This window comes from Fusarium verticillioides, chromosome 3, assembly GCF_000149555.1.
Source record: "Fusarium verticillioides 7600 chromosome 3, whole genome shotgun sequence".
Lineage (NCBI taxonomy): Eukaryota > Fungi > Ascomycota > Sordariomycetes > Hypocreales > Nectriaceae > Fusarium > Fusarium verticillioides.
Window position 1 is genome coordinate 3,685,341 of NC_031677.1, and position 27,988 is coordinate 3,713,328.

Sequence of the window (27,988 nt, forward strand, 5' to 3'; positions counted from 1 at the left end):
ATGGCTTGGAAATATACTCTCAGTGAGATACATCATGATCATACAAATTCCCCGGACTCTTCATGAATCTATGAGCATATGCTGCTAATGCTACGGTTCCTTGGAAAAAAAAAGAGTTGGATGCGGAGATGCCTCGAGGCCCGGGATGTCATCGTCACATACACTCACTCACACCGGGCACTGACAGACATATTGACTGAGCATCAGCAAGTCATTTCTTTCATCTCCTTTCATTTCATCAATAAAGGGGCATGAAAGACCCTTTCTCTCCATCACCTATAAAAGTATGTGTATGCCGACAGCACAGGTAATGTGAATATATATCCCAGACCATGCAAAGTCAATCCATTCTCATCAATCTTTCAAGTCTTTGAAGTCTTTGAAGTCTCTTGAGCTTCCCTCTTCTTCCCGCCCTTGGTCACCTCACCAGGGAGCGTGGTCCTAGAACCCCTGCACATGCCCCCATGTGCATCTGGGAAGACCCCCGTCCGCTCACACCTTTTTTGGAAGCGCGCTCTCAGTGTTGTTGCTCTCGATGGATGGATGTGATAGTGTGAATTGTCGGCGCGTGATTTACTAGACGATTGTGAAGAAAATCGACGATCTATATTGCTCTCACTTTCAAAATTGGAGATATCTTGTGTGTTTGGCCCTTTGAGATGAGAAAAACTTGACATCGAGGAGGATCAAAAAGGTGGGAGGGTCCCTGGTCAGGCTGGCTTAATGCCGTCACCACCACCACCAAATCATTCATTCATTCACGTTCTGGTGGTAAATGGTGGCTCCTGGGTCCTAGGCTTGGCTGGGCTTAGTGCCACCGCTTTAGCTTCAGGTCAATTGGCCAGATGAAGAAAAACCAGGGCAGTCGAGGGGTCCTCATGAATCAATCTTCCTTCAGTCAGTCAGTCAGTCAGTCAGTTCTGACTGATACTGATTGCTGTGCTTGATCTGTGATGGACGTTTTACAGTGATAATGTGATATGGTATCAACAGCAATACCACCATGTTTTTGTCTCACCCTTATCATGAATGTCTTGACAGATGGGTACAGTACCTAGATAGTTAGATATGGATGTCAATGACTTGTCAGATTGAGTTGGGCACCTCAGCCCTGCCCAACTCGCTCTCCTCACGAGGTGAGGAAGCCCATCCACTCACTCGAGGCGGAGAGGTCCTCGGTGCAGCTGTCACTGTACGGAGTACTCCAAGTCGAGTTTCAACCGCTGGAGCACCACTGAATGTGGATCTCTGGTCTGATCTCATCTCATCCTTAGTCACTCACTCACGAATCTCTTTCTCTTTCTCTTTCTCTTTCTCTTTCTCTTTCTCTCCTCTTTCTCCTCTTCGTCTGTCAGCTTTACACCTGAATTGCGTCGTTCGATGGATGTCTCTTTTCAGCCTCAGTCCAATAATGTCAAACTTTGCATGGTGTATATTGCTCCCCTTGCTGACCATCAAAGGGAATAACTCTGGTAGCGTCGAATTCTAAAATCGCCCAGACCCTGGCACTTCTGATCTGGTCTGGCTTGACTTTGATGAACTGGGGGCCGGCCCTCCCAAGACCAAGACCCAGACAGACGGGACTCGAAATGGGATTCTAGATCGTCCCGCTTGCGATCCAACCGTTGTGGCGTATCTCTTTCTCTCTGTCTTCTCATCATCAACTGCGGTTGTTACAGTGGTGAATGAATACCTAGTTAAGACACAACTGAAGTCGAATTAACTTGGCTGTCATTCATGTGTATGTATATGTATATGTATATGTATGCAAGTCTTGGTTCACCTTCCTTTTTCTCCTCTATTGTGTCCTTTTCCTCGCAAGTGATTGATTGATTGATAGATAGATAGCCCACTGCAACCTTTTTTAGCGCCCAGCTGATGAACCATCCACCCCGTAAAAGATCAAACCAGTCCAAACACATGATCCAGCTGCATCTCCCGAGACACACATCACCCGGGAATCCTATCAGCGGTTCTGTCTCTACACAGAACCAGATCGTGTCGTGTCTCTTTGATCGCGAACCATCCAATAGGAATATATGTTCTCGCGGGTATTTTCCTTCTTTCTTTTGAGAGGGCCACAGAGTATGCTGCAAGGTACCGACACACTGAATCCAGTGGATGGCATCTACCCTGCATCCGACATTATTTGATTGACGCTGCCAAGACGGATGGACAATTTGAGAGAGAGATCTTGGCTTGGGTGAAGAGAGCTGGACTCTTGGGCGTTCGTCTTGCCTCGTAATACGATTATTGTGTAGCTGATGTACAGATGCTCCTTGCGTTAACCCAAGCTCTTGGTACGGGCAGGGGCAAATATCTCGAATATCCAGTGAGAATTCACCGAGCGATGTTGTCCTCTTCACGCGACTCGCATGCCCTGACAAGTGCCGTCGATCAACCATCACCGCCTCGATAAGGTAGCTTTACAGCCTTGGACTCGTATGATCGCCATGATCAGAAGCAGAGGCGTTATGTTTCTTCGCAGTACTTTGACTGCAGAAACACAAACCTACAGAGTATAGGCTGTATTTACTGCCATCTTCTTCCTCTCTCTGTCCCTCTCTGCCCAGCGACGATCCGCTTTAGCTCCCGCATCAACATGTGGCTGGTGAGATCTGACAACCAACGTAGCCAACCCCACCATTTCCCCCAAATGGAGACTTTTGGCCCTAAGAAACTCTATTGAAGAGATTCGGATGATTCTTGTTTCTCACGACGAAACGTTACTCTTGTTGGTCTTAGCTGAGCTCCGTTATTAAACTTTGGTATCTCAGCTCAATGGCATACCTTGTGGTAATCTCACCATATCAGTCTATGGCTGCCTCATCACCAAGAATATCACTCGTGCTACCCCAGTTTCAAGCCGCTGCCTGAGTTGAATGAATTGCGTGTGTGCCCCAAAAGTTATGGAGGAGAATGTCTCACTGCAGCTCCTCTCTGCTTGAAGAGTCCTCTGCCCTTCCCCTTCATTCGCCTCGTCTTGCCCTGCTTTGTCCGCTGCCGCTCAGCCATGTTATGCCATGCTATGCCATGCCCCTGCAGCTGGTCCTAGAATCAGCCTGTGCCGTGCGCTTTGACATCGACCCATGCCCGGACAAATCCGTGTTCGTTCGTGTTTCTTCAGCTGGATGTGTCTGTTTCTTTTTCTCTCTCTGTAACATCAATGTCTCTCCAGATCGACGAGATCTACCTATTATTGTTGATCTGCGTATGCGTAAACATCTTGACTCGCCTGTAATCACGCCCCGACCGGTTGGCGACGCCCACGGACGGAATAGTTCGTGGCCTAGTTCGCGATGGTCTTGTCCTAGACAGAGACGATGCCGTTTGGCGCCGGGAGGCTTTTGGAGCTATTGTCTCCAAATATTTTTCTCACCCTTTTTGGGAGACCTGCCTGAACAGGACGAGGACGAACAACAAGGACTCGTAAATGTACAGTGGACTTTCAGCCCAGCAAATATCGTTTCTCGCTTATTACTATGGTCAGGCTCAGGACCCGAGTTGATGGTCGAGTCACGATAGAAGCATGAATGCCGAATCGATCACGTCAGCCAACTACGTATGTTGGGGGCATCAACGTGGCTGATGCCCCTGACATGTTTCTGCCGGCTTCAGGCTGATCTTTTGAATCAGGGGATGTTGCAGACCTAAAGTTAGTGAGTGTATGAAGAGCATTCATTTCAAGGCATTGTACTGTGCTTTGCAAATGAGAGGCTATAGTCAACGTTGAATATAACAAAGAGTCTAATTGCATTCAACGATCGACCCAGCTAGCCGGGAGCCTCTAAGCCTGTGGGAATGGAGATGGAATGTGGATGGAATTCCAAAACATCGCCACAGACAGGGGCAGGCCAATCCATGTCGATTTAGCTGTTTGCTTTTCCTCTTTTGTCGTGCTGCATCTTAACAAGTTCCATCGAGACGCATTCACATGATTCAAGCAGACAGAGTTGGGCTCTTTGTTTCAAGCGGTTGCGATGTTGTAGATAAAAAGAAAAGAAAAGGCTCACCCACAAAAGAGAGTTTGTTTGACAAACGGCACATACGGAGGATGTTTTAGAGACAACGAACGAGCCTCTCACACGTGTTGGGAGCTATCGCTGTAGCTGGGTGTGTCGCCAAGAAGCGAAAATCAGGGTTCCGTGACAGGGAACAACCCTGCAGACGCCATGAGCATCTGTCAATCAATCAATGGGGGCTCCATTTTCAATCAAATTGAGCCACAGACAACATTTCATCTCAAAAGGGGCACAGCAGTAGCAGTAGCAGTAGCAGAATATGGAGAGAGAGAGAGGCAGAGGGCTCAATAGCTGCAATTGCCACAGTGTTCAGCATTCTTCGTTTCAGAGGCCGACTTTGTTTGTTTGTCTGGTCTGTCCATTCTCCTGTTATTTCCATGCCTGTCAACCTCTTTGGTCTGCCACGTTTTGACCATGATAGTACAAGTAGTACTGTCTAAAAGGAGAGCCCTTGTCTCATGTCTGCAGTAAACTTTGCAAAAGCACAACCCATCTTGTAATAGACAACGCTTTGATCCTGTAACGCATCACTGTCAACATTGTAACAGTGTCATCTGTCAACCCTCAGTCGTGATCTCGCGGTGCCTGGTCTCTCTCTGTAACATCAAGACCGAGCCAAGGTTTCACAAACACAATCTACATCAATATCAGCTCATCATACAGATTCGACTTGCAATGGACGAGAACCTGACATCACTAAACAAGCCAGTTTCCAAGATTCGACCGAATCCGGGAGCGCCACAGGTTTTGGACCAAACCTTGGACTGATCACGGCAAAGCCATCACTGACGTTGTACCAATCATGAGCACCGTTGGTTCTCGTCTGTCAAGCCCTTTACCGAAAGTTTTGTAGACGGACGTTGAAGAATTCGAGTCCCTGAATGGTTCTGCAAGGGGCCTTCATCGGCTGGGCCGGTCTGAACGGCGTGAAGCAATTCAGTTCCTGGGCTAGACCTGGCTATGGCCTGAACTTGCGATGCCCAGGTGTTTGTGCTGTCGACAGTACACGCTGTGGTTATAGGTTGCCGATAATGATGTCTGGTGCAACAGGTACTGCTGTGTGAGAATGAGGGACCACGATGCTTCTCAAGCTCCCTCTTGGCGATTTTGAGACTCAAGTGATCCTTCGGTCCACCAACTTAGGTGGCTTTCCCAACGCCCGCATATCCTTTGACTTGCGATGGCCTCTAGAGACATTATCGAAATGATCGGCTTGACTGGAATGCGGGAGCCCGATAGTGTCGCTCGTTCCTGATACCATGATCGCCTAACTTCTCTAAGAATTGTGGAACATTCCGAAACGTTTTATTAGACTTGTCAAGCTGGTACGTTTGCGGGACCAAAGTTCCGTTGACTACATAAGTTGTTGTTTGGGACGACAATACCTTTTACAGCCATTGAGCATTGAGATATCTTTGGTAGACATGAGGTAAACGAAATCGATCTGCGCAGAGGTACGCAAGAAAACTATATTCTCACAGCAGTAGGCGCCCAAACGTGCATAGGTGATGTTGTGTTGTAAAGGGGACTACAAGGGATTCCCGTTAAAACATCGAGGACTTCAGAGGGACAGCCAGCTTCGATTACCACCAGCCAATACGCGGGTAACATGGCCCTGATATTGAAATGCTTGGTCTGTTCGCTTATGAGAAAAGGCCGGCATGTTGAATCTGATGCTGAGCTGGTAACGAACTCATCCCAGTTTTGATATGGCTGGGGCATGCTGAGAGCAGGAACTCCCTCGAAGTTTTACTCCTCAAAGGCGCTCAACTCATACACATGCACAGATATATATTGCTCCGGTGTATACTATCGTCGAGGGGAACTTTAATATGCTAAAAGTGTGTAATATCTACTGACTGTTGTTCAGTTGCTGTGACGCTCGTCTAAGATAATCGCTGGTTTCGGTTGACATAGGATCTACACGAAAGCGACATAACTGCCATGGATATAGCCATAGAAGCTAGCCAGGATAGTTGAGCTGATCTCATATCTGCTACGTTGCGTGGGAAAAAAAAAGATTCGACGTGTGTTTCAAGGAAGCTTATGCGTATGCAAGCGTTGCATAGCCAGACTCTACGTGTAGAGTTCAAGTCGTATTGCCTTGGCATTGTCAAATAGGGCTTTAAATGAAACACACAGATACATAAGGACAAGTAGGAGAGGATAATGCATATGCTAATCTTAACGCATATTGTAGTTGGCATTCCATGGGCCTCTTCAACCTCTACAGACAGCAATTCGAATACCACCAAATGCTGACTTGAGGGTTTTAGGTTCTGATGTTCTACGTTCAAGCCAGAGCTGAACTGCTAATGAGTGACGATTCATCAGTAGTGAGCAAACGATCATTGGCAGCCTCAATGTGCCAGGCCGTGGTGACCTAGCGGGACGAACAAGAGGATAATAGTCGCACTCCTACGTGCTTCTCATTCAAGAAGACTACACAGAGTGTACGCATACCGAGACAGTGGTACCTGAGGTGGTCATTAATTATCAACCGGATCTTTTGGAGCATATCCCCGATCTTTCGATATCTCTTACTCCGTGAACATCACTCACGCTTAGTGATATGGATGGATGACCAGTCACACGACACACGATGGGAAGAACATGGATGCAGAGGATACATTACCAATAACAATAACTATAACTATAACTACACATGTACATTATCTTCCTAAATACGTAACAGGCTTTCAGTATGCGCTACCGCCCCTTTCATGATCAGCTTAAAACGGCAAACCAGTTCCCAGGGTACTCCCTCGCCATCATATAGAACATGTAAATAAAGCACAAACTTATGATACAATACAAGATTCCAAAGTCGTCTCTTTCTAGAACTGCTAGTGATGCTATATCAACCGGCAACAGCTCGGCCGACAGCACCAGCAATCTCGCCGAACAGAATGCCCTTGAACACGTTCTCGCCCATGGTCTGAGTCCAGGCGCCAGCCTCCTTGAGACGAGCCTTCCAGGCCTCCTTCTGCTCCTCACCCAACTCCTCCCAAGTCCTGCCTGGGCCATGGACGGATGGCTCGTGGATATCAAGCTTGAGCCCCGGGGCTTGGCCGTCTTCACCAGTAGTTGCAGGAGGCACATCACCCTCGTAAACAACCAGAGTTTCACCAGTGGCAGTCTTGGCGATATCGCGACCTGCAAGTTTGGCAAGGAATTCGTCGGCTAAGAATGCGGCGGGTGGGTGATCGGGGCTGCGCAGACTGCCATACCATGATGGGAATATCTCTTGCGCACCAAGAACTGGGCGAGATCGGCCAAAGAGCTCGAGAACAGTCTGCGCAACGAGGGCCATGATAAGGGCCATGATGGCCATCGTGATACCAAGACCACGAGAAGAAACACCACGTGACTTCATAGCTGTGACGTAGCGAACAGGACGAGGAGGTCCCTTCGGATTGCGGGGAGACTTATCGACGTGCTTCGCAAGAGGAATGCTATGGACAGCCACGGTTTTTTGTAAAGATGTGCTGGCGAGTTTGATGTACTGTTGGCGAAGGTTGTTCTTGGGTGTCTGGAAGTGAGAGAATGCCACTCCAGTGATATTGTCTGTTCCGTGAACATCCTTGAGAGTATGTAGGTGCCACAGTTTGGCAAGCAGCTCAACAGTGCCGCCTGTTGTGTGCTCCAATGTATAGAGTGAAACGGATGAATCGTGGCCGGCAACAGCAATGATGAACTGTGTATCGCCGAGGGCGTTCAGAGGAGAAGCTGGAGGTGATAGGTTCGCGACAGCAAGAGCAGTGGCAGAAATCTTCCTTGGTATCCTGGCGTTGATGGACAGGCGTGCATCTGGCTGGCCGTCCTTGGGTAACCTCAAAGCCTGTATCACAACTCCACTTCGCTTGGGTAAATTGGAGGCAGCAACGAGGAAGTGAGGGCTTAGATAACGAATTGCTCTGAAAGCAGGTCGTTCACCATGGTCGTCTGGCATAACGTATACCCGCTGTGGCTCGCTGGTCTCCTTTGCGCTGACCTTGACAAGATATAATTCGTACTTGTAGCAGTAAGCAACCTGAAACTCAGTCTCTCCTGTTTGCACAATATCCAAATCCTCGGCCTCCTTATCGAGTTTCAGCACACTTCGTAGTTTGGCTGTAGCACCTGCAACGTCAAAGATAGCCAATTGGGGCTCCTTGCCCATCGCTGTAGCCGCGGCACCAGTCGATCCCGCAATGCGCAATAGTCGTTGATATGTATCGAGGTCGGGGTTTTCAAAGAGAGAGGTACGCGCGACCTCTGAGATGTTGGCATCGGGTGTCTTAGCCCCAACGGCAGTGCGCAGCTTCGAAGGGTCGACGCTTAGGATTCGGAGGTGTTCATTCTTGCCCTTTGCGATGCTATCTGGGCTGGAGTTGACGCCGGCGTAGAGATATGTTGTCTTTCCCTTGTGAGGGCCAACTGCCAGGGACATGACGCTGTCTTCATCACGTGAAAGATTGATCTCTCCAGCTGTTCGGAGTTCTGTTTGAGAAACACTTTCGAGGACAGTCTGCGCATCTTGTTAGTCTATTGCTTTGCGCCAGTCACCACCTCTAGACCCCGACTTACAATTTTGTTTCCGACACCAGAGCGACCAGCACCACCTCCACCACCTACAACCACTCGAGTCGAGTCCTCAGGGTCAAAGTCGATGGTGTAGATGGGGTAATCGAGCTGGATGCTCGACCGAGGGAATGGTGAGGCCATGGTGGCGATGGGGCAATGCCTCTCTTATGATATCTGGAGGTTTGCGGAGAGAGGTAGCGTCCTCAATGAAGCCAAATTCGCAATGCGCCTGACAGGCGTTGACGTGATGTTGATCGCGGGGTGTTTGGTGTTGAGGTGACGCTCAAGGCCAGATGTCGAGCTTGGAGCTTTCTGGTTGGCCAGGACAGGTCCCAGCCACACGTGGCGGCCACATGGTGTGGCTTGACCTACACAATCTTGAGACTCATTTTCAGATCAACGGAATTTGAATTAACCAGGGGGTTTAATTAATATATCTGTAAACTAAAGCTAGAGGGATAGTTTTCGCATCTTTATCAGATATCTGCATAAGTATCTGGAAGTAGCTGATCTCTGTTAGCTCTTGACAGCATCGGATATCGATAAAACATGGCCACTTAGGCGAGGTTTGATATTCATCAAGCATAAAGTTAGCACGACTCAGCCATGGTGTCCTTCGAGAGAGATTGATAGTGACTGTTATTTGAATTGAGTAGCTAGCTCATGGATTAGTTGTGTTTGATTTCAATCTCTCTGAAATCTGTATTCTTGGCGAATCGTTTATCATCTGGTCAAAGCTATATCGGGTTATCTTGTACAGATCGACATGTTATTGAAATTGGTTTTGTGGCTTCAGAATTTAACTGCTTCATCTCATCAGAGGGTGTAATATTAATTAGACGTAACATAAGACTTTGCAAGGTAAGCTTGTTGCGAAGATACATTGCGCGACAAGATACAACGCTATTGACATACTGTAAGCCGGGGAAGATTAGATGCACAACTCCAAGGCGTACATCTATAAACCAAAAGAACCATGGCACAGTAATCAGCAAGACATGACATGGGAACCTTGAAGTTCATGCCCGTAGATCATGCATGTCACAGTAGCAATGAGTACAATTTGTTTATACGAGAATGATACATACCGTTCCCTACCCAGTGGCGAGAAAGCCTGATGCCAAGGTCCTCATTATAGAAGGTGATTTAGTCCGAATTCCCGTATTCAGACACGGTCAATGGGAATAAGCATCACGGCGAGGCATAAATCCAGGGCAGTTCCTCGATTGGCTGATCACAGTGACTCGGAACATTGAGCATGAGCGAGGCGTCAAGTAAACAACCATCCCATCCCATCCCATTTCTCTTTACCCCTTGTGCCAGCGCCAGGGGAGGCCAGATGAGGAGCGAGACAAGCAGGCTAAGTTAAGTTACACTTGGAAAGGAATCTCCGCGTGTTCTCCGATTTGGCTGCTTTATTAGCGTTGTTCTCGCAGCCATGGCTTCGGTGTCAGTCGACTGCGACTAGCTGCAAGCCTTCCTTGCGTTGTGCATATATATAAGTGACATGTCAACGACGGACCGCAGATTGTGAGGCAGAGGAGAAGAAAAGGAAGACAACAAAGAAAGGAAATGGAAAAGCAACATGAATACGTAAGATATGTAAGCAATGTTTGCATACGAGGCCTCCCTCTGTCATTAATCGATGAGTATTGGTGTCATCGGGCAATCAATTCTCTACAGTATAGCCTATAAACTAACTAATGGGTGTTTGCGCAATCCAGTACCTGGCGCCACAGTACCTAGGTATGCAGAACGAGCCCGCCTGATAAGCACTGTAATCTCCCATGAGATACTGTAAATTGTATACTCTCTATACAAGTACTCCGTAAATCGCCTGATCTTTAGTCTACCTTACTTGAGCTACCTTAGGTATGATGAACAATCGGCATCTGGGCCATGGTGCATCGGTGAACTGAGGTCACTGAATGTGATATTTACTCCAGAAGTTGGCAATGTTGCAACTTGAAAACAAAACCAGATGCACCTATCGCCAAGTCCGCATCTTCCCCTTGATCCCAAATTGTAATTAGTACAATACCTGGACTATAGCGCACAGTGCGGGCTGAGATGGTGTTGATGACTGCCAGGATGATGCTGGAAATACAGGCAGGAAATCAGATATCTCGCTCAGCTAAAGCAGATGACATGACCCGATAACGCGGGATAGCGCGATCACAGTGTGGGGGCCGGGTATGACAAGATGATAATACCACGGGATTACGTACCTAAAAGTTGCGTTAGTGAGGTATGTTGATGAAGATCAACTCTATCACAGATTATCGAGTCCATGGTCTATCAGACACTGAACCGAGATTACAGCATGATCCTACCTTACATTAGAGGTTGGGCAGTGAGTGATACCTAATCCGAAGAGGTAGGTACTGCCCGCCCTGTAGGTGCCCAATTGCATGTATACGTACTCTCACACACTCTCACTACGACAATCTTGTAAAAGTGCGACTAATAACAACCCCTGCCTGAAGAAGCGTGATCTAATGTGAATCACCACCCATCTCCATGCACATAATATGACAGAATAGGAAACTAATGTGCCTTAGCCGCTAGCCGCCCAATGCCAAAAAATAAAATAAAAAGTCAAACCCTCTTTTACTCGTTGCACCCCTGGCCAAGAGCCGAGATTGGAGGATGTGACGACAGCAGACCACACACACTGTAACACGACCAGAGGCAACAAAAGACCAAGCACATGCATCTACTAACTAAAGCTAATATGGGTGTAAGCACACGCATGTTGTACGTACTGTATGTAGGTATATGAACGTAGTGTAGCTGCATGTATGCATGTATGTACTGCAACACCCCTGTCCCTGGGAACATTCCCGTTGGCTTAACTGCCGCTAACTTCGGAGCATGCAACAACCGTCACAGACAGCACCAACGCCATATGTTTGCATGAGGTGGCTTTGCCCGTTGTCCACTGCCCAAGGTAAGGCGAGTCAGAGAGTGAGAGGGGTGGGAGCGAGACAACAAAAGAGACCATCAAGTTTTCCGGACACGTCACTTGTGTATCCCAGTATAGAAATCTCTGACATAGTTAGTATCCGTACGCATGACAATATCACGGCCATTCATTCTCACTCACATACGTTGTTGTCTCTGTTCTCCATCTCGATACCTCGCTGTATGCAACCTGCTTGTAACAGCCATAGCACCTCGACAGATAGCAAAGTCATTCATTCTCACAGGGACCAAGTACCCAAGTTGTAATTATGTGCAGGAAATACTTCTTGCATAAACGCTTATTTCTAGTGTTTCTCACTCTATCCTATACTATACTATGTAACTCAAGAGCTTTTCGATCCTTAGAAAGATCCGGGGTATCAGGTAACACTCACCAAAGCACTCTCCCACAACAAAGGAAAGCCAAAGAAGAGCCGAGGAAACTCCTGCCTCATCCCAAACCACTTCCCGCTAGATAAATATTGGATACAAAGCTAAATTCACAATTCCAATCTGGTATCAAATGACTTGCTAACAACAAAACAACCAGGCAAACAAACAAACAAACAAGGTACCATTCATAAATCACAAAGGAAACAACAAAATGAAAATGGGTCCTCGTCCATACTCGCACCTATGCCATTACTCAAGACATCGGTTTGAGCTGCAAGCCCCCAAATAACTGTAATTCAAGGTATTCCTCTGCCGCGTGCTTTTGCCAAGCGCAGCTGCCTGTACTTATTGATCAAGTATACCATCGCCTTCGAGACGATGTACTGTTTGAGGAGCAAAGGCTCCAGGGGTATCCGGTCGCAGAAGAGCCCAGCCTCATCACCCAGCTCAAGACAACTGGAGTCTGAAGCAAGTAGAAAGGAGTAAAAGCAGACAGAAACCCCAGCTTCGACTGATACCTCAATACTGAAGTCCAGTTCGTCCCATGTCTTGAGAAGAAACACGGAATAACAACAGTGAAAACATGTCCATAGTGTAAAGATACATGCTTACACCAACACAACTGTCATGAGCACTCCATGTATGCAAACAATGCTGAACTCGACAACAGAAAACACGTAATCAGAACGGAGAACAAGGAAACAAGATAAGACAAGACAACATTACAAGTTGCAATAAATTCGTCGGTTGCCCAACAGATGCGTCTTCCAAAAGTCCCACCCGCGAGTTACCAAAATCATGCCAAAAACCTGAACCACTCCGATATTATATAATAGACGAGAACACTGTGTCTCAATAACTGTGATGCGTAACCAAACGCTTGCAAGTCTCAAATCTCAAATCCCATTGTATTAAGGTCTGCGGTGAGTGTCCCTTGTTGCCCACCCAGTCTCTGGAACTCGAGGCTGAACGGGAACCCACTGACCAGTTCGCGGATCCTGCTCTTGAACACCTGGCCCGGGGGGTGGGCCAGTAGGAGGTCGACCTTCCATTACTCTCAGCGGCGGCAGCCTTTCACCGCTCGCTGAGGATGCCGCAGATGATGGCCGTGATGGCCCGCCATAACCTGGCATGGGCATCGGAGGTAGTCCACTAGGAGATGCACTCGGGTGGCCGCTCGCAGGGGACCCGTATGGTGGAAGCGAATATTCAGGGTGGTCATCGGTTCGACGGCGTTGGGTTGGTCTTTCGTTCGATAGGACATCTCCGTAACTCATGGATCCAGATGGCCCTGATGCTAACGACCCGGTCTCTGCATAAGAATTGCTTGTTGAAATAGTAGGACTAGGAAGTCCAGCAGCAAGGTTACTTATTGATGGCGTTTGTGCGACAATGTCTCGTAAACGGTTACGGTCTTCACGGTAGAAGTCCCGCTGTTGAGTCAACTCGTCGATCCGTATCTCCATGAGACGCCTTTCATCCCGAAGCTCTTGTAGCTGTTTTGAGTTCTCCTCCTGCATGATCTTCTTCTTCCTTCTGTGCCTTGTCGAAGCCACTGCATTTCTCTGTCTCTTCTCGTCTGCTTTCTTGGACGCTTGCGAAAAGTCCATATGCACAGGGATAGGTGCCTCGCTTCCCGGAAGTGCCAACATGGCTTGCTGTCCTTCGACGCCAAAGAGGGACCCTCCCATCCCATGTCTCCGCAGTGTTTCTGACCATGGCGAGGCAGACTCGCTTGGGGGCCCCGGACTCGGGAAGGGCCGACCAGCCTGCATATTAGGAGAATATGAAGACTGAGAATGTCCTAGAGACGGTTGCGTGCGACCTGGCGCATGGCTGGAGGGGAAAGTAGAGAGAGAAGCTTGTGTCCCAGGAGAAGCGAGCGGCTGTGAATGCATCCTACCATGATCCGACATTGCTGAGGGAGGACCAGTGGGTGTTCCTGTCAGAGGATGTAGATGGGGATATTGAGTTCTGGTGTCTTCTGGAGTTATGTCCTCAAACGGCCGCTTGGCAGATGAAAAGCTGTGTAAAGACTGCCGCCCATCAGCTTCATGAGATGGCACATGACTAACACTTATGGCTCGGGGATGCTGTGTCGGGCTCGCCCTTGGTCTTGCACTATTCACGGCAGGAAATGGGAAAGCTGTTGGGGAATTGCGTCCTGACGAAGGTCCTCCGATAGGTGTCATCGGCCCTAAGGGCGTACCTGGAAGAGAAATTGATACAGGGTGGGCTGGCGGGAAAGCTCGTGCGCCGGCAAAAGACCCAGAGACTGAGCCAACTGCCTGGACTGGTGTCACGGATTCAGAAGGACGAGCTGCTGGAGGAAGATGGCCATTACCCCCTGAAGCCAGTAGTCGTGGCTCCATAGGGTTGAGTATGTTATGGACACCAAGGGTCTTTTGGGGAACCTGCTGTAATCTTTCGTCGCCATTTGTATAAGGAACGTTGCTCACATCTTGGCGCAGATCGCGGTCACTGAGCTGTCTGTGTCGAACTGAGGAAGGCGAGACTTGGTCATCTCCCAAGGGGGACCTCGAAGAACGACGTGACGCATGTTGAGATGCTGGTCCAGTATGCGACATTGAGACTAGACCGCCTGTGCACACCTGGCCACGAGGGCCGGCACATTGACCCTCCCCGAGCCTTTCTAAAGATGGTAGTTTATTGTCCTGGCTGGCAGCCTGTTTCGATAGACTAAAGTCTCTGGAAGGCCAGGTTGGTGTCGATGGTGTCCGTGGAGAGTTAGGCGATGCGCCGGTCGAATCTGTTGCGGCAGATCCGGGTCTGCTCTGAGATGTTTGTGCCTGCGACCACAGGCTTGTCGATTGAATCGCCAGATTGGATGGTTTGTTGATGCGGACGGGATGGGAAGATAACCCAAACAGTCCTCTCTTGAAGCAATACCAAAGGCAGACTCTTCAGAGCTTCAGAGGGGAAGCAAGCGAGTCGCAATGCTATAAGAGTTTTGAGAATCCTCCTATAATCAACACTCTTGCGCAAGCAGAGTTAAAACAGGGGATTGGTACTGAGAATAGAAAAGCCAATACGTCACCCGGGATGAAATCAGCAACAAGTCCTGACCATGAACCGCACAACGCGATGTCTGAACTTTTGCTTGATTCAAGGAAAGCCAACTTAGCACACTCGCAAGTAGGTTGCAGGTGAAGATGAACCACGCAAGTGTGCTTGCCGAAAGCCAATACTGGGGGCAGGGATATATCTCAAATGTACAGGCCTGCCAGCAAATCATACACCTCAAAGGCAACTTCCGGTTCTGAATGGCCGATGCTGTGTGGCTATGGATGGAGCCAAGGTCTCAAGCAATCCTCTCGCCTTGCAATTCCAATTATTGGCTATGCTGTACTGTACTTCGTCGCCCACGTCACCTCTTCTGGAGAGGATCTTACAGCTGCTTGAGATGAAATGCGAAGAACTTGGACAGATGCAGACGGTAGTTTCGTGGCTTAAACAACGAAGAACAAGCCTTGCCGGTGGATGGGAAGACTGTGAGTGAGCTGTATAGCTTGGTATCGTAAGGCCGTAAGAATAGAAAAAGGAAAAAGAGTAATGAAGATGGAGGAAGAACAGAGCAGTGTCAGGCACAGGGAAGTTCTAGTGATGTAAGGTGTCTGTTCGGCGCCAGCAAGAGAAAACATCTAGGTACGAGAAGCGAGTCTGTCCTAGGATGGGGCTATTGTAATCCAGGGCCACACTGTGTGGTATTTCTTTATTTGCTCTGGTACGAACCATGTAAGCCTTGAGCTGGTCCTGGTACGGTGACAAGCCCTTATCAAGCCCCCAGAACTGGCCCGGGCATCCAAAGTAGAAGTCCCGCAATGACCACGGTCAACACATTAGCGAAAGAAGCCGTGCTTAGCTTTTGAGACTAAGCTGGGGTTCAGAGCTAGGGCCCAACTGTGACCAAGCTAACCAAGCTCTCATGAGATGAAATGGTGCTAATGCCGGGGAGCGTTTTGACCAGGGGGGTTCATGAAGACTAAGAGTAGTGTGTACGTACCAAGACTCCGCGACATCAGGTCCTCAGCAAGGCTTAGGAGACTGGGGGTCCCTAAAGACGGGGAGCTGCCGGTAGCTTTGCCGTCATGTCAATTTTTTTCAATCCTTCGGTCTCTCTGTCAGGGTAGTCGGTGTAGTCTACAAGCGAATTGAGCTCAATTCATGCTTTCTCGGATCTTAATATCTGCAACTGATGATATCTGGAAGGTTGCGGATGTATCAATAAATGTTAAAATCTCTACTGTAGGCTCAATGGTCGCAGAACCATACGAGGCCACCAAGGCTGGGAAAATAGGCAGGCCTCAGTCGAAAAATTCTGGATGCTTCGCATCATCCCAAAGCAAAGGCAGCTAACTAAACTGAACTCGCTGGACACCGCCATCAGTCTACGGATAGTTAGCTTAGAAACTGGCTGGCGGGCTAGCAACCCAAGCATCCGGAGACCAAGGGAAGCTAGAGCGGTCAACGGGAATGCCATGTGTACGTATCCGCAGTATGTGCGGTAGCTGTGGGCACGGTTGTGGTTGTGATGTTCCGATCAGAGCACTGCATCGATCCCGTGCAAGATCAACTGCGGCCCGTCTATATCCAAGCCCAAGCGCCATCAGCATCTTCTATACGTATCTTGTTTCTCAGGTTCCGATGAAGATAGATGTATATATGCCAGGAGACATAGTAGACATGAAGTGAGTGACAGGATGGCAAGGTCCCATTGTCAGTTCTGGTGGGCGACTAGTCAATGCAAGAAGTGGACCATGGATCTGCTGTAAGTCAGTCTGAGGACGAGATTCTTGGCCAAGATAAAGTCGTAGTACATAGACGCGGTAACAGTAACGCGCCTTGTGTAAATCCAAAAAGCAACGCTGGGCATGAGTTGCAAAGCAGGCGGGAAAAGAGACGACAAGGGCGAGCCCACCTGTACAGATACCGCTATGTTAGCCAAGATACAGTGTACATACTTGCAGTACAGTACGGGAATACCCAGGCCCGCATGGGACAAAGAAACAAAAGATCGTCGTTGCGCCCCGTGTCCGTGGTTTTGGGTGGTGCGGACCTTAGTCTAACTGACCCTGGCTAGTCGTTGCAAGGTCTTGGTTCCTTGAGCGGTTGATTGCGTTCTAATTAACTGGTGTTACATTAGTCGATATGTTTTCCTTTTTTCTTTCTCATGACCCAAAGCCAAAGTGCGCAAAAGTGCAAACTGTTATTATCCACGGAGTTCGAACTGACGTGGGCAAGCTTTGCAGGCCTCGAATGGGATGCAGATGTTGCAAGCTCGCATACAAAGTAGATCATTGTCGTTCATGATGACATGGCATTGCATATAGGGTCTCCCACCAAAACCCAAACCGGAATAACAGAGACCCATGAATTCGCACAAGACAGCAGTCACTTGCATTGTCTTGCTTGCCCTAAGATGTGTGACTGAGACATAAAAGAGACGTTGGAAGCCAAGGTAGGGCAGGGCTGCAGATGGAGGCAAGGCCGTACTGTAAGCATTCTTAGAGACACTCCTTGAGGTGAGGGAAGAGAAGCCGACTCAGTTGATAATTTGCCGTTCCATATTGACGATGACGATGGTATCAAAAGCGAAAATGCCTCCCAAGGTATTCATCTGCCGAAGAATCAATCAACGAAAACAGATGTGAGATAGAAATTCGATTGGGAGGAAGCAAATCGTCAATCAATTGAGCTTGGTTAAGGGAAGGAAGGAACCCGTTACGGTCGGCAACTTGTCTATAGCCGCTGTCTACTAAATTGGCAGTCACGCAAGAGCTGTCGTTACCTTGTGTACCTTTAGGTGGTACAGGCATCAATGAAATGAGAAGAGCAGGTACATTCGTGCCGTAATTAGCAATTCCCCTCAACCTCACCCTCTTCAAGATCTACTCGCCTACGTACTCCATGCATTCAATCATGGAAAACCCTTTCCGAGCATCTCAATCATTATCCCCAGCAAACGACAATTCAACTTCAACTCTTCTAACTCAAAGTTGCACGCGTCTCACGCCACGACATGCCATGTCTTGCACCAATTCTTGCGCGGAAAGACGGAGCCCCCCTGGACTCTTGTGACTGTCCATTTCTACGATAAACACTCCGACGCCGTGTTGTTGGCATCGCCAAGACTGATTCCAATACGCATTTCATGTCTTCACAGACCAAAACTCGTCTACGGTCCTTCCCCTCTCCTGGACCTCATTTATAGGATGCCTCAAAGACTGCGCTCATAATGCCGTGAGGGCTTTCACTATCTTCCTCCCATCATGGCAGAGGCCATGCGAACTTCTTGATATTTGTTGACCGTTCCGTGCTCACGATATTCTTCCCCCAAAACCCCTGGAGCGTTGATATACGGTACATTGGCCGAGGGGTGGGTGTGGGTGCAACGAGGGGCCCTGGATGCACTGGCATTGCGCACGACGACAGGCATAGCCAGGGGCTCTACCGGGGAAGGGGTCCTGGTCCAGAGCTGCAAGGCCCGCCAGCGTGCAGATGCAACCATCCATGACAGTTGTCTCTAGTGGAAAGAGCCAATCTGCGTTGAGTGGATGTCGGAGCTCTTACTGGCACAGGCGCGCGTACCGGGGCAATGGTTGGAGTCTAGCAAGCTTCCACGATCAGACGCGATATTACGTACCTATCGACAATGTCACGCGCAGGACGGGCGGATTAGATCGTGCCGCAGTCAAGAATGCTAGGTCATCATTACAAGTCACCGCAGGCTTAAGCCAGACTCTTTCAGCGCTGCCGCGGCAAAAACAAACCTGTGGACCATCAGACAATTCAGAATACCTAGTTGGGCCCTCGCCTGCAAGCACAAGACTACCAAGTGAAGCACTAGCGTGCACAACTCACTCCAACATCCTTTGACCAGTCATGAGAATAGACAAAAAGCAAACAATCAGAGATATTGACATGGCTGGCTTTACCTAGCTGATCTCAGATTAGCATACCTCGCACAGATGCGTGCGGCCCAGGGGTGGTGTGACGTCGCTGTGATTGCGCCCATGGTGATTTATTTCAGACTCCTCAGGAAATGAATCCGCCTCGAAAGCGAAATGAGGTGGACTAGACGTCAATAATGTTGGACAAAGGTTGGCTTGAAACGCTATCACACTGAGCAGCAAAATTCTGCTCAGCGGCACGATGCGGCGCTGAGAGGCTCGGGACGGGGCGTATTTAGCGTCTGGTATCGTGTGAATGCCGTCTGGCCAAGCGCCCTGGCCAGACTGGAGTCTCTGGCTCAAGTCTTGCTACATCAGTTTGATCCTTCAGCCTGACTACTGAAAAGTGCTTATGTCAAACATTCCGGCATGACTTCTGTTTTCATTCATTTTCATGGCCATAGATACGTACCGCACGACGTGGGGTATTACAACAACTTCAAATTCGATCATGGTGTCGATCACGGTGTGAGACATCGTTGAAAAGAATAGGTAGCCGAAAGCCTTGAAAATCAACAAGACGCGATAATTAAAAAGTTTATGAGGTGGCGGTTTCATCAGTGCGGGGTAGGATTCTTGGTGAAATCTTATCACTTCCTCGGATTGTTGTGTAATTATACACAGATTCAGATGAAGTTCGACATTTAGACTACAGACATCTGCGTGGCTGTCACCGTCAATATCAACCTGCAGGACTCGATCAAGTAGTGGCTTGGCTACTAGGCCAGTAGAGCCCACAAGGACGACTCAAGCTGCGAGGCTGAAGAGAAGGCATGAAACAAGTCAAGTGTGTCGCCAGGATCAGGATCAGCCCCCATCCCTTGATGCCTATGGGCGGCCTAGACGGCTTCTACAATCAGCCCGAAACGCATGTTTGTCAATTGCTATGTCAGACGTCCCATGTTAATGCCCTCCCCATTCTTACACCGGCCCGTCCCTAGTAATTACTTTAGTTGTCTTTGGTTCGTATGATATGGCCTCCGCCCATCTCCAAAAGCTAATGATGGCATCCTAGGTTTATTTCTCATGAAGTCGCCGCCATTTACTTTGCGCTCCCTACCCCTGCCTTGGTGCAATGACCAACCTTTTTGTCCTTTCGAGCTATCACCTCGTTAAAGTCCGACGACATCATAACCCATGCTGAGACGCTGCAGACGTGGCCTTATTCCCCGAAACTCTATACCGCTTCGCGCTTGTGCTGAGAAGGAGGGAAGAGGGTGCAGAGGAGATCAATGTTCTGGCCCTTCAGCCTCGACAACTCTCCCCGGCCTAGCAGCGGCGATCGTGGACCCACGACGCCTCCCGTGACCACGAGCGGTCAGGGAAAGCAGCCAGGGGTCAAAGAGCCAGGCAAAACGTTTCTAGCTAATCAACGAACATCTGTACACAGCTATGGCATGCATTTGCATCTGCAGCTAATTTGCCCTGCCCTGTCGTGCGTTGCGTCTTGTCGTGGCCCAGGATGTGCTGGCAGCGTGGTATTTCTTGGAGTTTACCCACACGACCCTAACAACTGAAGGCCAAGCAGGTCGAGGTGTCATATAGCCGAGGCCAGATAGTTCACAGTAAGTTGTATATGGTTTGGGCCTGGTTCATGCAGAAGCCCACTCTTCCATCTACGACATGCAGCAGCACAGCATCGATGTACCACTAACCAACGACTGCACACACACTGCATAGCTAGTGAATGCGGGTAACAAAGTTGGCAGGCATCTGTCAGCCAACGGTGCCGCGTCCGCTTCACTCCTTTTCACTGCTGCAGCATCTTTGCTGCTTCAAAGCAGGGCGGTGTGAGTGTGTGTCTCGCTTGCATACATTTGACCGGCCGACAGATGCGTGAGAACTGCGGGTTGAGCTGTACTTGATGCGTTGTCCTTTGACGTTCCAGTTTGCTCGCCACGAGGGTGGTGTTGCTGCCCGATGACGACCTGATGGTTCCGCGACCGGAGGGAAGATCTGACAAGCCTTTGAAAGCGTTCTTGGTTTCAACTCACGATGCTTTGCGAATGTGTGTTTTCTGTTCGAATCGGGTGAACTGGACCACGTCAGTACGTTGTTGGCGTGCATATGTGAGGATGCGAGAAGGTTTTCAACTGGAGTAGAAGGCCTTCATTGGTCATGCTCGCTTACAATCCTGACCAAGCTACCTATACTGGTGAAAGGAGTCATTCATTGAAGTAGGATGCAAAGGAGTTTCGGTATTCGTCCTGGGAAAGGTTCAAGTATGACTATGTTGCAGTATTGAAGAGCGTGGGGGTTGGCCATGACGATCTTGATGATGCCCCACGCGCAACAACTCGAAGAAGAATAACACCAGAATTCCAGAGCCCACAGTAAAACTGAGGCTTGCTGGACGAAGGCTCGAGTCTAAGAAAGAGTGAACAGTCGAGGCGATGGTTGGTTTCGCTACCATACTGAGTATTTATCGTTCTTCTGTCCAGTGATGAGTCCCGCAATTTAACCAAGCTGCCGCACTCGAGAATCCGCGTCTAATACCTACGACTACTCCGTACCTATGTATGCATTCTGCGGCCGCCTTTGAGACCCGACACACACGGCCGCAAGCGCGCACCACGATTGTGCACAATTTAATCGAGTTCTGCTGCCCAATTATGTTTCTTGCGCGACACCATACGTCCCGACAGTCTGGTTCGCGGCTTTCACCAAGCAAGATCGACTGTTACAGCGTGTTGGTCAGACAACGCCACAATAAGCCAACATTTTGGTTGGACCACTTGTGTGGCCGAGTCCATTCCATATTCGTTTCCATGTTGTTCACCTCAGTGACATACAGGCACTACGGCCCTTCCAGAGACTGAAAGTGGAATTTCACTGCCGCAGGAACCAAGATCCATACTCTGCGAGATATAAAATCGATGCAGGCTGTCTGCATATGGCAATTTAAAGAACATACATAAAGACCGGATCTGAGGCCCGGCGGGCCCGGAGTTGATTTCGGAGCACACTCAACGGCATCCGTGCCGAACCGGATGAGGGCCTTTCATTCGATTTATCCGTAAAGATAATCTATCTTCACTTTTGGAGTTGCTTCACTTTCAATTTGTTTCCTCCCTCTCCTAAATTTGATACGCTCGCAAATGCTTTATTAGTCCTCTACGGAGTATATCCAAACACATTACGAGAGCTCCCCACTCTCAACTTCGCTTGCTCTGGCCCGCTCGATTTCCCCTCATATATACATACATCATAGAGCATCATCCTGACCTCAACCCCGCCCACCATTGGCCATTACTGATTGGTATAAAGCCTTATTTCCAAGTGAATCTGCCGTAAAAACTAACAGGATACCAGACCCGTACAGAGCCTGCTGACAATGAGTGCCAATATTCAGCAATGGACGGCTGAGAAGCCTTGGCTTGAGACACACTGTCTGCTGGGCGAAGGACCTTTCTATGAGGAAGCAACGGGCAATCTGCGCTTTGTCGATATCCGCAATAAGAGACTGCATTATGTGAAGGTGGCTGAAGGCCCGTCGTCTCTCAAAACCATCCAACTAGACGTATGCCCTACTGTCACAGCAAACATTGCTGGGGTTGATCCCCAGGAACGCATCGCCATTGGTGTCAAGTATGGACTGGCTATTCTCGATGTTAAGAAGGAGACATACGAACTTATTCAGCCTTTCGAAGAACCCGCTAATGAGCGTATGCGAAGTAACGATGGCGGCGTGGATCCTCTTGGTCGATTTTGGCTGGGTACAATGACTGACTTTGGACTCGGTCCCTTTAAGCCCGAAGGTACTCTACCCTGCCCAAAGCAAAACAATGCACCAACATCAGGACCCTGTCTACTTACTCTACGTTGCATCTCTTGTCCATCAAGTCTGACACATTGGATCTAGGAGCGGTCTATCTAATGGACGCCAAGTCACGAGAGGTCAAGCTACCTAACATGACAATTCCTAACACGCCAGGCTGGTCTCCTGATGGAAAGACACTATATGTTACACACTCAAACGCCAGAGAGATTTATGCCTTTGACTTTGATACCGAGTCTGGGGAAATTTCCAACAAGCGCGTTTTCTACAACCATGATGGTTCAGGCGAGCCCGACGGGTTCCGTGTAGATGTAGACGGGTTCCTTTGGCAAGCTGTATATGGAGAGGGTCGTGTCATTAGAATCGATCCCAGCACAGCCAAGATTGTTGGAGAGGTAAAAGTGCCGACCAAGAACACCACTTGCGTGCACTTTGTCGGTACTGAGCTTGTCATAACAACTGCCGAGGACGACGAGGGCGAGGGATCGAGCCGCGAGAACGGTGGTCATGTGTTCAAGGTGGACGTCGGAATCCGGGGATTGAGGCTCAACGATTTCAAGCTATAGAACTCGATCTTGACAGCGACAAATGCTGAGAGGCATCGAATCGTTTGTTACAGCTCATTCCCGACTATAGACGTAGAGGCAGAGCAACGAAAGCACAGACCTGTGCAATGCCTGAGGAGGTTTGGATTAACGCACACTAAAAGTCCCTGAGGCTTTGACAATCATACATACGTACCTCTGTACCCCATCCAGGTTGATAATCTGCTAGCGCCCGGATCTTCCTCTCATGGACATGTTCTATCCTCGCTTCTGTTTTTCTATAGTTGTGGTTCAAGCTCTGGGCCTACTCGGAACTTGGAACACGGACCCAGACGGACCATGTCCCTGGCGCTTGGGTCGTTCCATGACATCCGTATTTCTGGGCAGGCAACCTTGTTTGCTTGCTCGTTGGGATAGATGCTACACAGTGCTTATGAACCGTGGCTCTCGTCAATGTTTGCCTACATATGATCGATCCATGGAGCACATCCGGGGGGTCTTGTGATGTTTGCGAACCCAATTTCATTTCCTCTTGCTCTCTCTTTCTGACTATTGAACGCCGCACGATGGATTGAGTACCTATCATGAGACACAGAGCTGCTTAGCTCTATCAACTGCCGGATCCAAGGTCCACTAACTCTTACAAGTGTATTGTTTACCGAGTAACACTTCCAGGGCATGACTCGCGTGTACGTAGTTCTCCCTTACACCGCTGTCACCCTCAACGCCTTGACCGCTTTCACTCACATTGTGAAGCTCTGTGTGGTCGGAACTTTTTCCCATGCCTGTTGCGTTGTTACGTGCATAAGAGAAGTATATGTGATGGCTAGGTGTATAGCAAACATGGGACCCCCTGGCAGAGGATGCAGATGCAGTTTGGAATTCGATGCTGGCATCTGTGCCTTTGACGGCTGCATATGTACTACAAGTTCTCCTGCACATAGCGAGCACGCATTGCATGAGGTTGGGTTTTTCGCTAACAGCACGCAAGGAAAGACAATGAAGGGGTTTCACCGACAACTCAGCTCCTGTCTCTCTCTCTTTCTCTCACCGCTTCAAATGAAGTATTCACTCATGGCGACAGTGGAATTGATGGGAGGTCTTGCTATAATGGTTCGTTTCGTTCGAACATGACGAAATCCGCTTCATCCCTACTCCCAAGTGAGATCACACTGCTTTTTTGACATCTCGTGTATGCCCCTAGTTGGTCAAACAGGCAGCATCCTATCTCCAAAAATGCTCGCCAAAACGCAGCACAGGTCGATCCTGTTCTAGGTTACACCCTGCTCTCGCCTCACGCACAAGACAACAGTCACATTCCAAATCCTGTCTCCGTTACATAGGGGTCTATCACGTCAAAAACCAAAAGGTCGATTTGCCCTAGGTTCAACACCCTAGCCCTACCTATGCATACAAAAAAAAACCAAAAGAACACCAGCACCCCCCTGTCACCGCTTCTCAGAACCTAGAGGATTTTTGCTCCGGGCCACCCCCTGGCACATCCTCTCAGCATCAGAGCCTGGCAAACCGGGGAAGAGGGGAGGCTGCAGTAGGGCCCGGGGCTTAGACCGGGAAGCCGTGGAATCGTCCCTGTTGGCTGACTGCTACTGACAGTTAGAGTTTCGCTACGGTTGCTGACGTTGGACTGTGACGCCGTTGAGGTTGAAGGATGGAGCAGAAGGATGTTGTTCCGCCGATAGTGTCCTTGACTTGTTGTCAGTGCGCTGTCGTGGCTTTTGACATACGAACGAACTGCTCTCATGTGCTCAAGTCACGATGTGATTGTGAAGAAGCCTCAAGGCCAATGAAGACCGATGATTCCAACTTTATAGGTCAATGTGTATCAATACTGAAGTTAATAACAAATAAACTATCAAAGAAGCAATACTTTCTCCGTCTCCGTCCAGTCCGGTCTGGTCTATGCTGACCATTCTAGCCTTCCTACGCTTGCGGAGCTCTGCTCTATCGCGGCCTCATGTGTTCCTGTAGACCACCTTTCAAGTCTGTATTGATAACCAAGTCATCCTTGCCTCTGAGATGCATCACTACTGTGAGGCCCTCAATGTCAACATCGCCATTGGAGCGGGAACACACGCCCTGGGCTTGTTTCGCTGGCGACGGGCGACCTGATTCGAGCCCAAGCTCGTCAACTTGGCTCTTGAGGTCCATGTAGCGAGCTCGCTAAGCACACATGTGGTTGTAAGGCATCACAGGTCTAGGGTCATAGATCAATGTTGACATCTCAGAGTCGTTGCGAGATCGATCCTCTGTTATGCTCGGGAGTCTCGTACTCTTTGGCTCTTCTGCTGCTGCTATCTCTTGTGGCTGTGGACTCTTGGCCAACAATTCCTCGACGCTCTCGCGAGCCAGGGAATGCTCAATGTCTGTTACCTTGAGTCGAGGCATAGGTGACTCGAAGGCAGCACTCAATTCATTCTCAGTCTTGTTATGTGACTCATCTTCAACGAAGATCTGAAAACCACCCTCTGTTTGCTTAGGTGATGATGACTGAGTAGGATTGCAGTTGAAGCAACTATCCTTCCTGTCTTTTTCAGGTAGTGGCGTACGACTATTTACACTGCTGAGTTCACGCCTCCAGTTCTCGACATGGGAAGGGGTTAGTTGCTGACTTCGTGGCTGTTCTGAAGACCTATCGACCTTCCTTAACTGCGTCCTCTATGACGAGATACCGGTAGCCTCGGCTTTCGGCCTTTCAGTGTCATTGTCGATACGTGGAGCTGTTTTGGGCATCATTTTACCCTCAAGAACGGGTTCGTCAAGTTTGCCAAGCCTTTTCTTGGAGTTGAGATCAGTATAATGGCCCTTTTCTGACAAGGCCTTGTTTTGAGCATGTGGCGCAATCCTTTCATTTGCCTCTGGCGAGGTCTTGAGGCCTTTCTTCGGTCCTTTGGACTGAGAGACAGGCTTTTCACTAGCGGTTTGTGAGTTCATTATTCTCGTGTGGTCACTCGGCGCGTCATGGGTCTTGTTATTGTTGATAGGATGCTTTATCCAATGGGCATCCTTAGGTTGGGTATCGTCATGGGGTTCATGAGACTTTGGGCTCGGATGCCGATCCCCCTTGTGATAATCGGTAAGATTAGGTGGCTGTGGCTCAATCTCGTCAGGCACTGCCGGTTCTTTGTTCAGATTGTGTTCGATAGTGTCTTTTACCACTGTGACAGTCTCGTCTCTACTCAAGGAGTGATCAATGCCAATGCCAGGTTGACTCTGTACCCTCAACCCATAGCCATCCGCCCGCATGCGCCCGTCTTGCCCGTTCGTGAGTTTCTCATCCGTAGAAGACTCAAGAGTCTGCACGCCAGCTGATAGATGCTCCATGATATGCTGTGAGTGATGGAGATCTTGTCCGTGGTGATAGAGTTGGTCAATTTTCATCTGTAACTTGCTTCGGGATGGTGAGTCCCTCAGTGACTGTGTGTGCTCCTTATCTTCAGGGTTATGTTTATCTGTATCAATCATATCCAAATCGTTGCCTTCAACCACTTGTGCTCCTAGACTACGCCGGGTCGCACAACCAATGCTATGCCGCGTTGGATGGTGACCATCGTGTGTAGCTCTACAACCAGGGTCGGGACATTGTTCCTCTATGTGAGAAACGCGGGGCGAGCTGGACTTGAGACGATTAGGTACACAGTCTGAGGGCCTGGGTTTACGTTCCACTTGTACTGATCTCGTCGTGATTTCAGGTTCTGGGGCTTCTTTCTTCATTCCCCTGTCTGCCACAAAAAAGGGGTTGTTCTTCACTGAGCTAGAGATCTCTGTTGGTGCCGCAATCGTCTTCTTCCGAGTGGGCTTCAAGGTGTTGTGATCAGTTTTCGGTCTTTGGCGAGATTGCTTCTTGGTTCTAAAGGATGCCCTTGGTGTATCTGGCTCTGATGCGAACCTTGAGAGCTTACGACGATGAGTAGTATCAACTGTAGTACGTGCAGCGTGACTGTGTTCGCTTTCGGGGTGTTCACCTTGTATTGGCAGCTCAGGTATCTTGCCTATGAAAGAGTGTTCTTGATACTGTACTGAACTGTTGAGAACCCTGTGGCCAAGGGGTTGTCCAGGGGTCTGTCCCGTACACTTCATACAAGAATCGTGGCCGCAGTGAGGGCAGTACCGTTCAAAAGCGAGAGGGTTACCGCACGAGTGACAGATTTGCGAGAGCATCGATTTCGTTTGTTTGATTTGATCTGGCGTGCCTGCATCGCCATCTGAGAACCATCCAGAGGGTCTAGAGATTCCATACTGCTCAAGGATGTCCATCGCATCTTGGCATTTCTCTGTGGAGCTTGCAGTACGAGAGCGGTTTGTCGAGTCAAGGTATGAGGACATGAAAGATTCTGAAGGAAGCATGTCTGTACTAGCTGAGTAACGAAGAGCCTGGCTCGGCCGATTCGAGGTAGTTCGTCCATAGCTCGTCCTAGGCCGGAAGCCAGCAACACTTGGTTTCGTTGATCCATTTCTTCCCCTGGAGCCCCTGACAGCACTGAGCCTTGGATTATCTTTCTGCGATAGAGTTAAGGATATTTGTCTCGGAAGTGTGTCTCTCGATGTGCGAGTCTTGTTCTCACTGGCCACTCCTGGCCCCCAACCGATCGTAGTGCTTCTACTCGATCGCTTAGAAGTGCCAGAAGGTCGCCCACTCGCGGTTTGCGTTTCGGTAAGTGTCTGGAGCTGGCGAACACGATCACCGACGACTCCCGGAGGGATCATAACGTGTTGTTGAGTTAGGTAAGT

At 49.1% G+C, this 27,988-nt stretch overlaps 6 protein-coding genes across 6 annotated transcripts; 2 read left to right on the forward strand and 4 right to left on the reverse strand.

Annotated features, from left to right (window-relative positions):
• Nucleotides 1-164: 164 nt before the first annotated feature.
• FVEG_15642 (hypothetical protein) lies at nt 165-813 on the reverse strand. Its single transcript, XM_018904833.1, has one exon. The coding sequence runs from the start codon at nt 675-677 to the stop codon at nt 363-365; it is 315 nt and encodes a 104-aa protein (XP_018750581.1). The 5' UTR covers nt 678-813; the 3' UTR covers nt 165-362.
• A 5,823-nt stretch (nt 814-6,636) lies between these two features.
• On the reverse strand, nt 6,637-8,865 carry FVEG_05465 (hypothetical protein). Its single transcript, XM_018893697.1, has 2 exons — nt 8,592-8,865; nt 6,637-8,532 (listed from the first exon to the last, which is right to left on the reverse strand). The coding sequence occupies exons 1-2, from the start codon at nt 8,727-8,729 to the stop codon at nt 6,883-6,885; spliced, it is 1,788 nt and encodes a 595-aa protein (XP_018750582.1). The 5' UTR covers nt 8,730-8,865; the 3' UTR covers nt 6,637-6,882.
• A 3,706-nt stretch (nt 8,866-12,571) lies between these two features.
• On the reverse strand, nt 12,572-15,035 carry FVEG_05466 (hypothetical protein). The gene has a single exon (XM_018893698.1). It carries the CDS (start codon nt 14,531-14,533, stop codon nt 12,857-12,859), a length of 1,677 nt encoding a protein of 558 aa, XP_018750583.1. The 5' UTR covers nt 14,534-15,035; the 3' UTR covers nt 12,572-12,856.
• A 6,630-nt stretch (nt 15,036-21,665) lies between these two features.
• Nucleotides 21,666-23,614, forward strand: FVEG_05467 (hypothetical protein). Its single transcript, XM_018893699.1, has 3 exons — nt 21,666-22,175; nt 22,229-22,674; nt 22,779-23,614. The coding sequence occupies exons 2-3, from the start codon at nt 22,251-22,253 to the stop codon at nt 23,258-23,260; spliced, it is 906 nt and encodes a 301-aa protein (XP_018750584.1). The 5' UTR covers nt 21,666-22,175; nt 22,229-22,250; the 3' UTR covers nt 23,261-23,614.
• A 164-nt stretch (nt 23,615-23,778) lies between these two features.
• On the forward strand, nt 23,779-24,458 carry FVEG_15643 (hypothetical protein). Its single transcript, XM_018904834.1, has one exon. The coding sequence runs from the start codon at nt 23,918-23,920 to the stop codon at nt 24,371-24,373; it is 456 nt and encodes a 151-aa protein (XP_018750585.1). The 5' UTR covers nt 23,779-23,917; the 3' UTR covers nt 24,374-24,458.
• Nucleotides 24,459-25,420: 962 nt separating this feature from the next.
• Nucleotides 25,421-27,964, reverse strand: FVEG_05468 (hypothetical protein; the record flags this gene model as incomplete). Its single annotated transcript, XM_018893700.1, has 2 exons — nt 25,421-25,881; nt 25,930-27,964. 2 exons carry the CDS (start codon nt 27,962-27,964, stop codon nt 25,421-25,423), a joined length of 2,496 nt encoding a protein of 831 aa, XP_018750586.1.
• Nucleotides 27,965-27,988: the final 24 nt, after the last annotated feature.

Bases quoted from the DNA above. Each gene is read 5' to 3' on its own strand.
- FVEG_15642 (XM_018904833.1), bottom strand. From the start codon at position 677: ATGTCAAGTTTTTCTCATCTCAAAGGGCCAAACACACAAGATATCTCC.
- FVEG_05465 (XM_018893697.1), bottom strand. From the start codon at position 8,729: ATGGCCTCACCATTCCCTCGGTCGAGCATCCAGCTCGATTACCCCATC. The intron at 8,533-8,591 runs GTAAGTCGGGGT...CAAGATGCGCAG, and splicing joins CTGGTGTCGGAAACAAAATT to ACTGTCCTCGAAAGTGTTTC.
- FVEG_05466 (XM_018893698.1), bottom strand. From the start codon at position 14,533: ATGTCGCATACTGGACCAGCATCTCAACATGCGTCACGTCGTTCTTCG.
- FVEG_05467 (XM_018893699.1), top strand. From the start codon at position 22,251: ATGAGTGCCAATATTCAGCAATGGACGGCTGAGAAGCCTTGGCTTGAG. The intron at 22,675-22,778 runs GTACTCTACCCT...CATTGGATCTAG, and splicing joins CGGTCCCTTTAAGCCCGAAG to GAGCGGTCTATCTAATGGAC.
- FVEG_15643 (XM_018904834.1), top strand. From the start codon at position 23,918: ATGACTCGCGTGTACGTAGTTCTCCCTTACACCGCTGTCACCCTCAAC.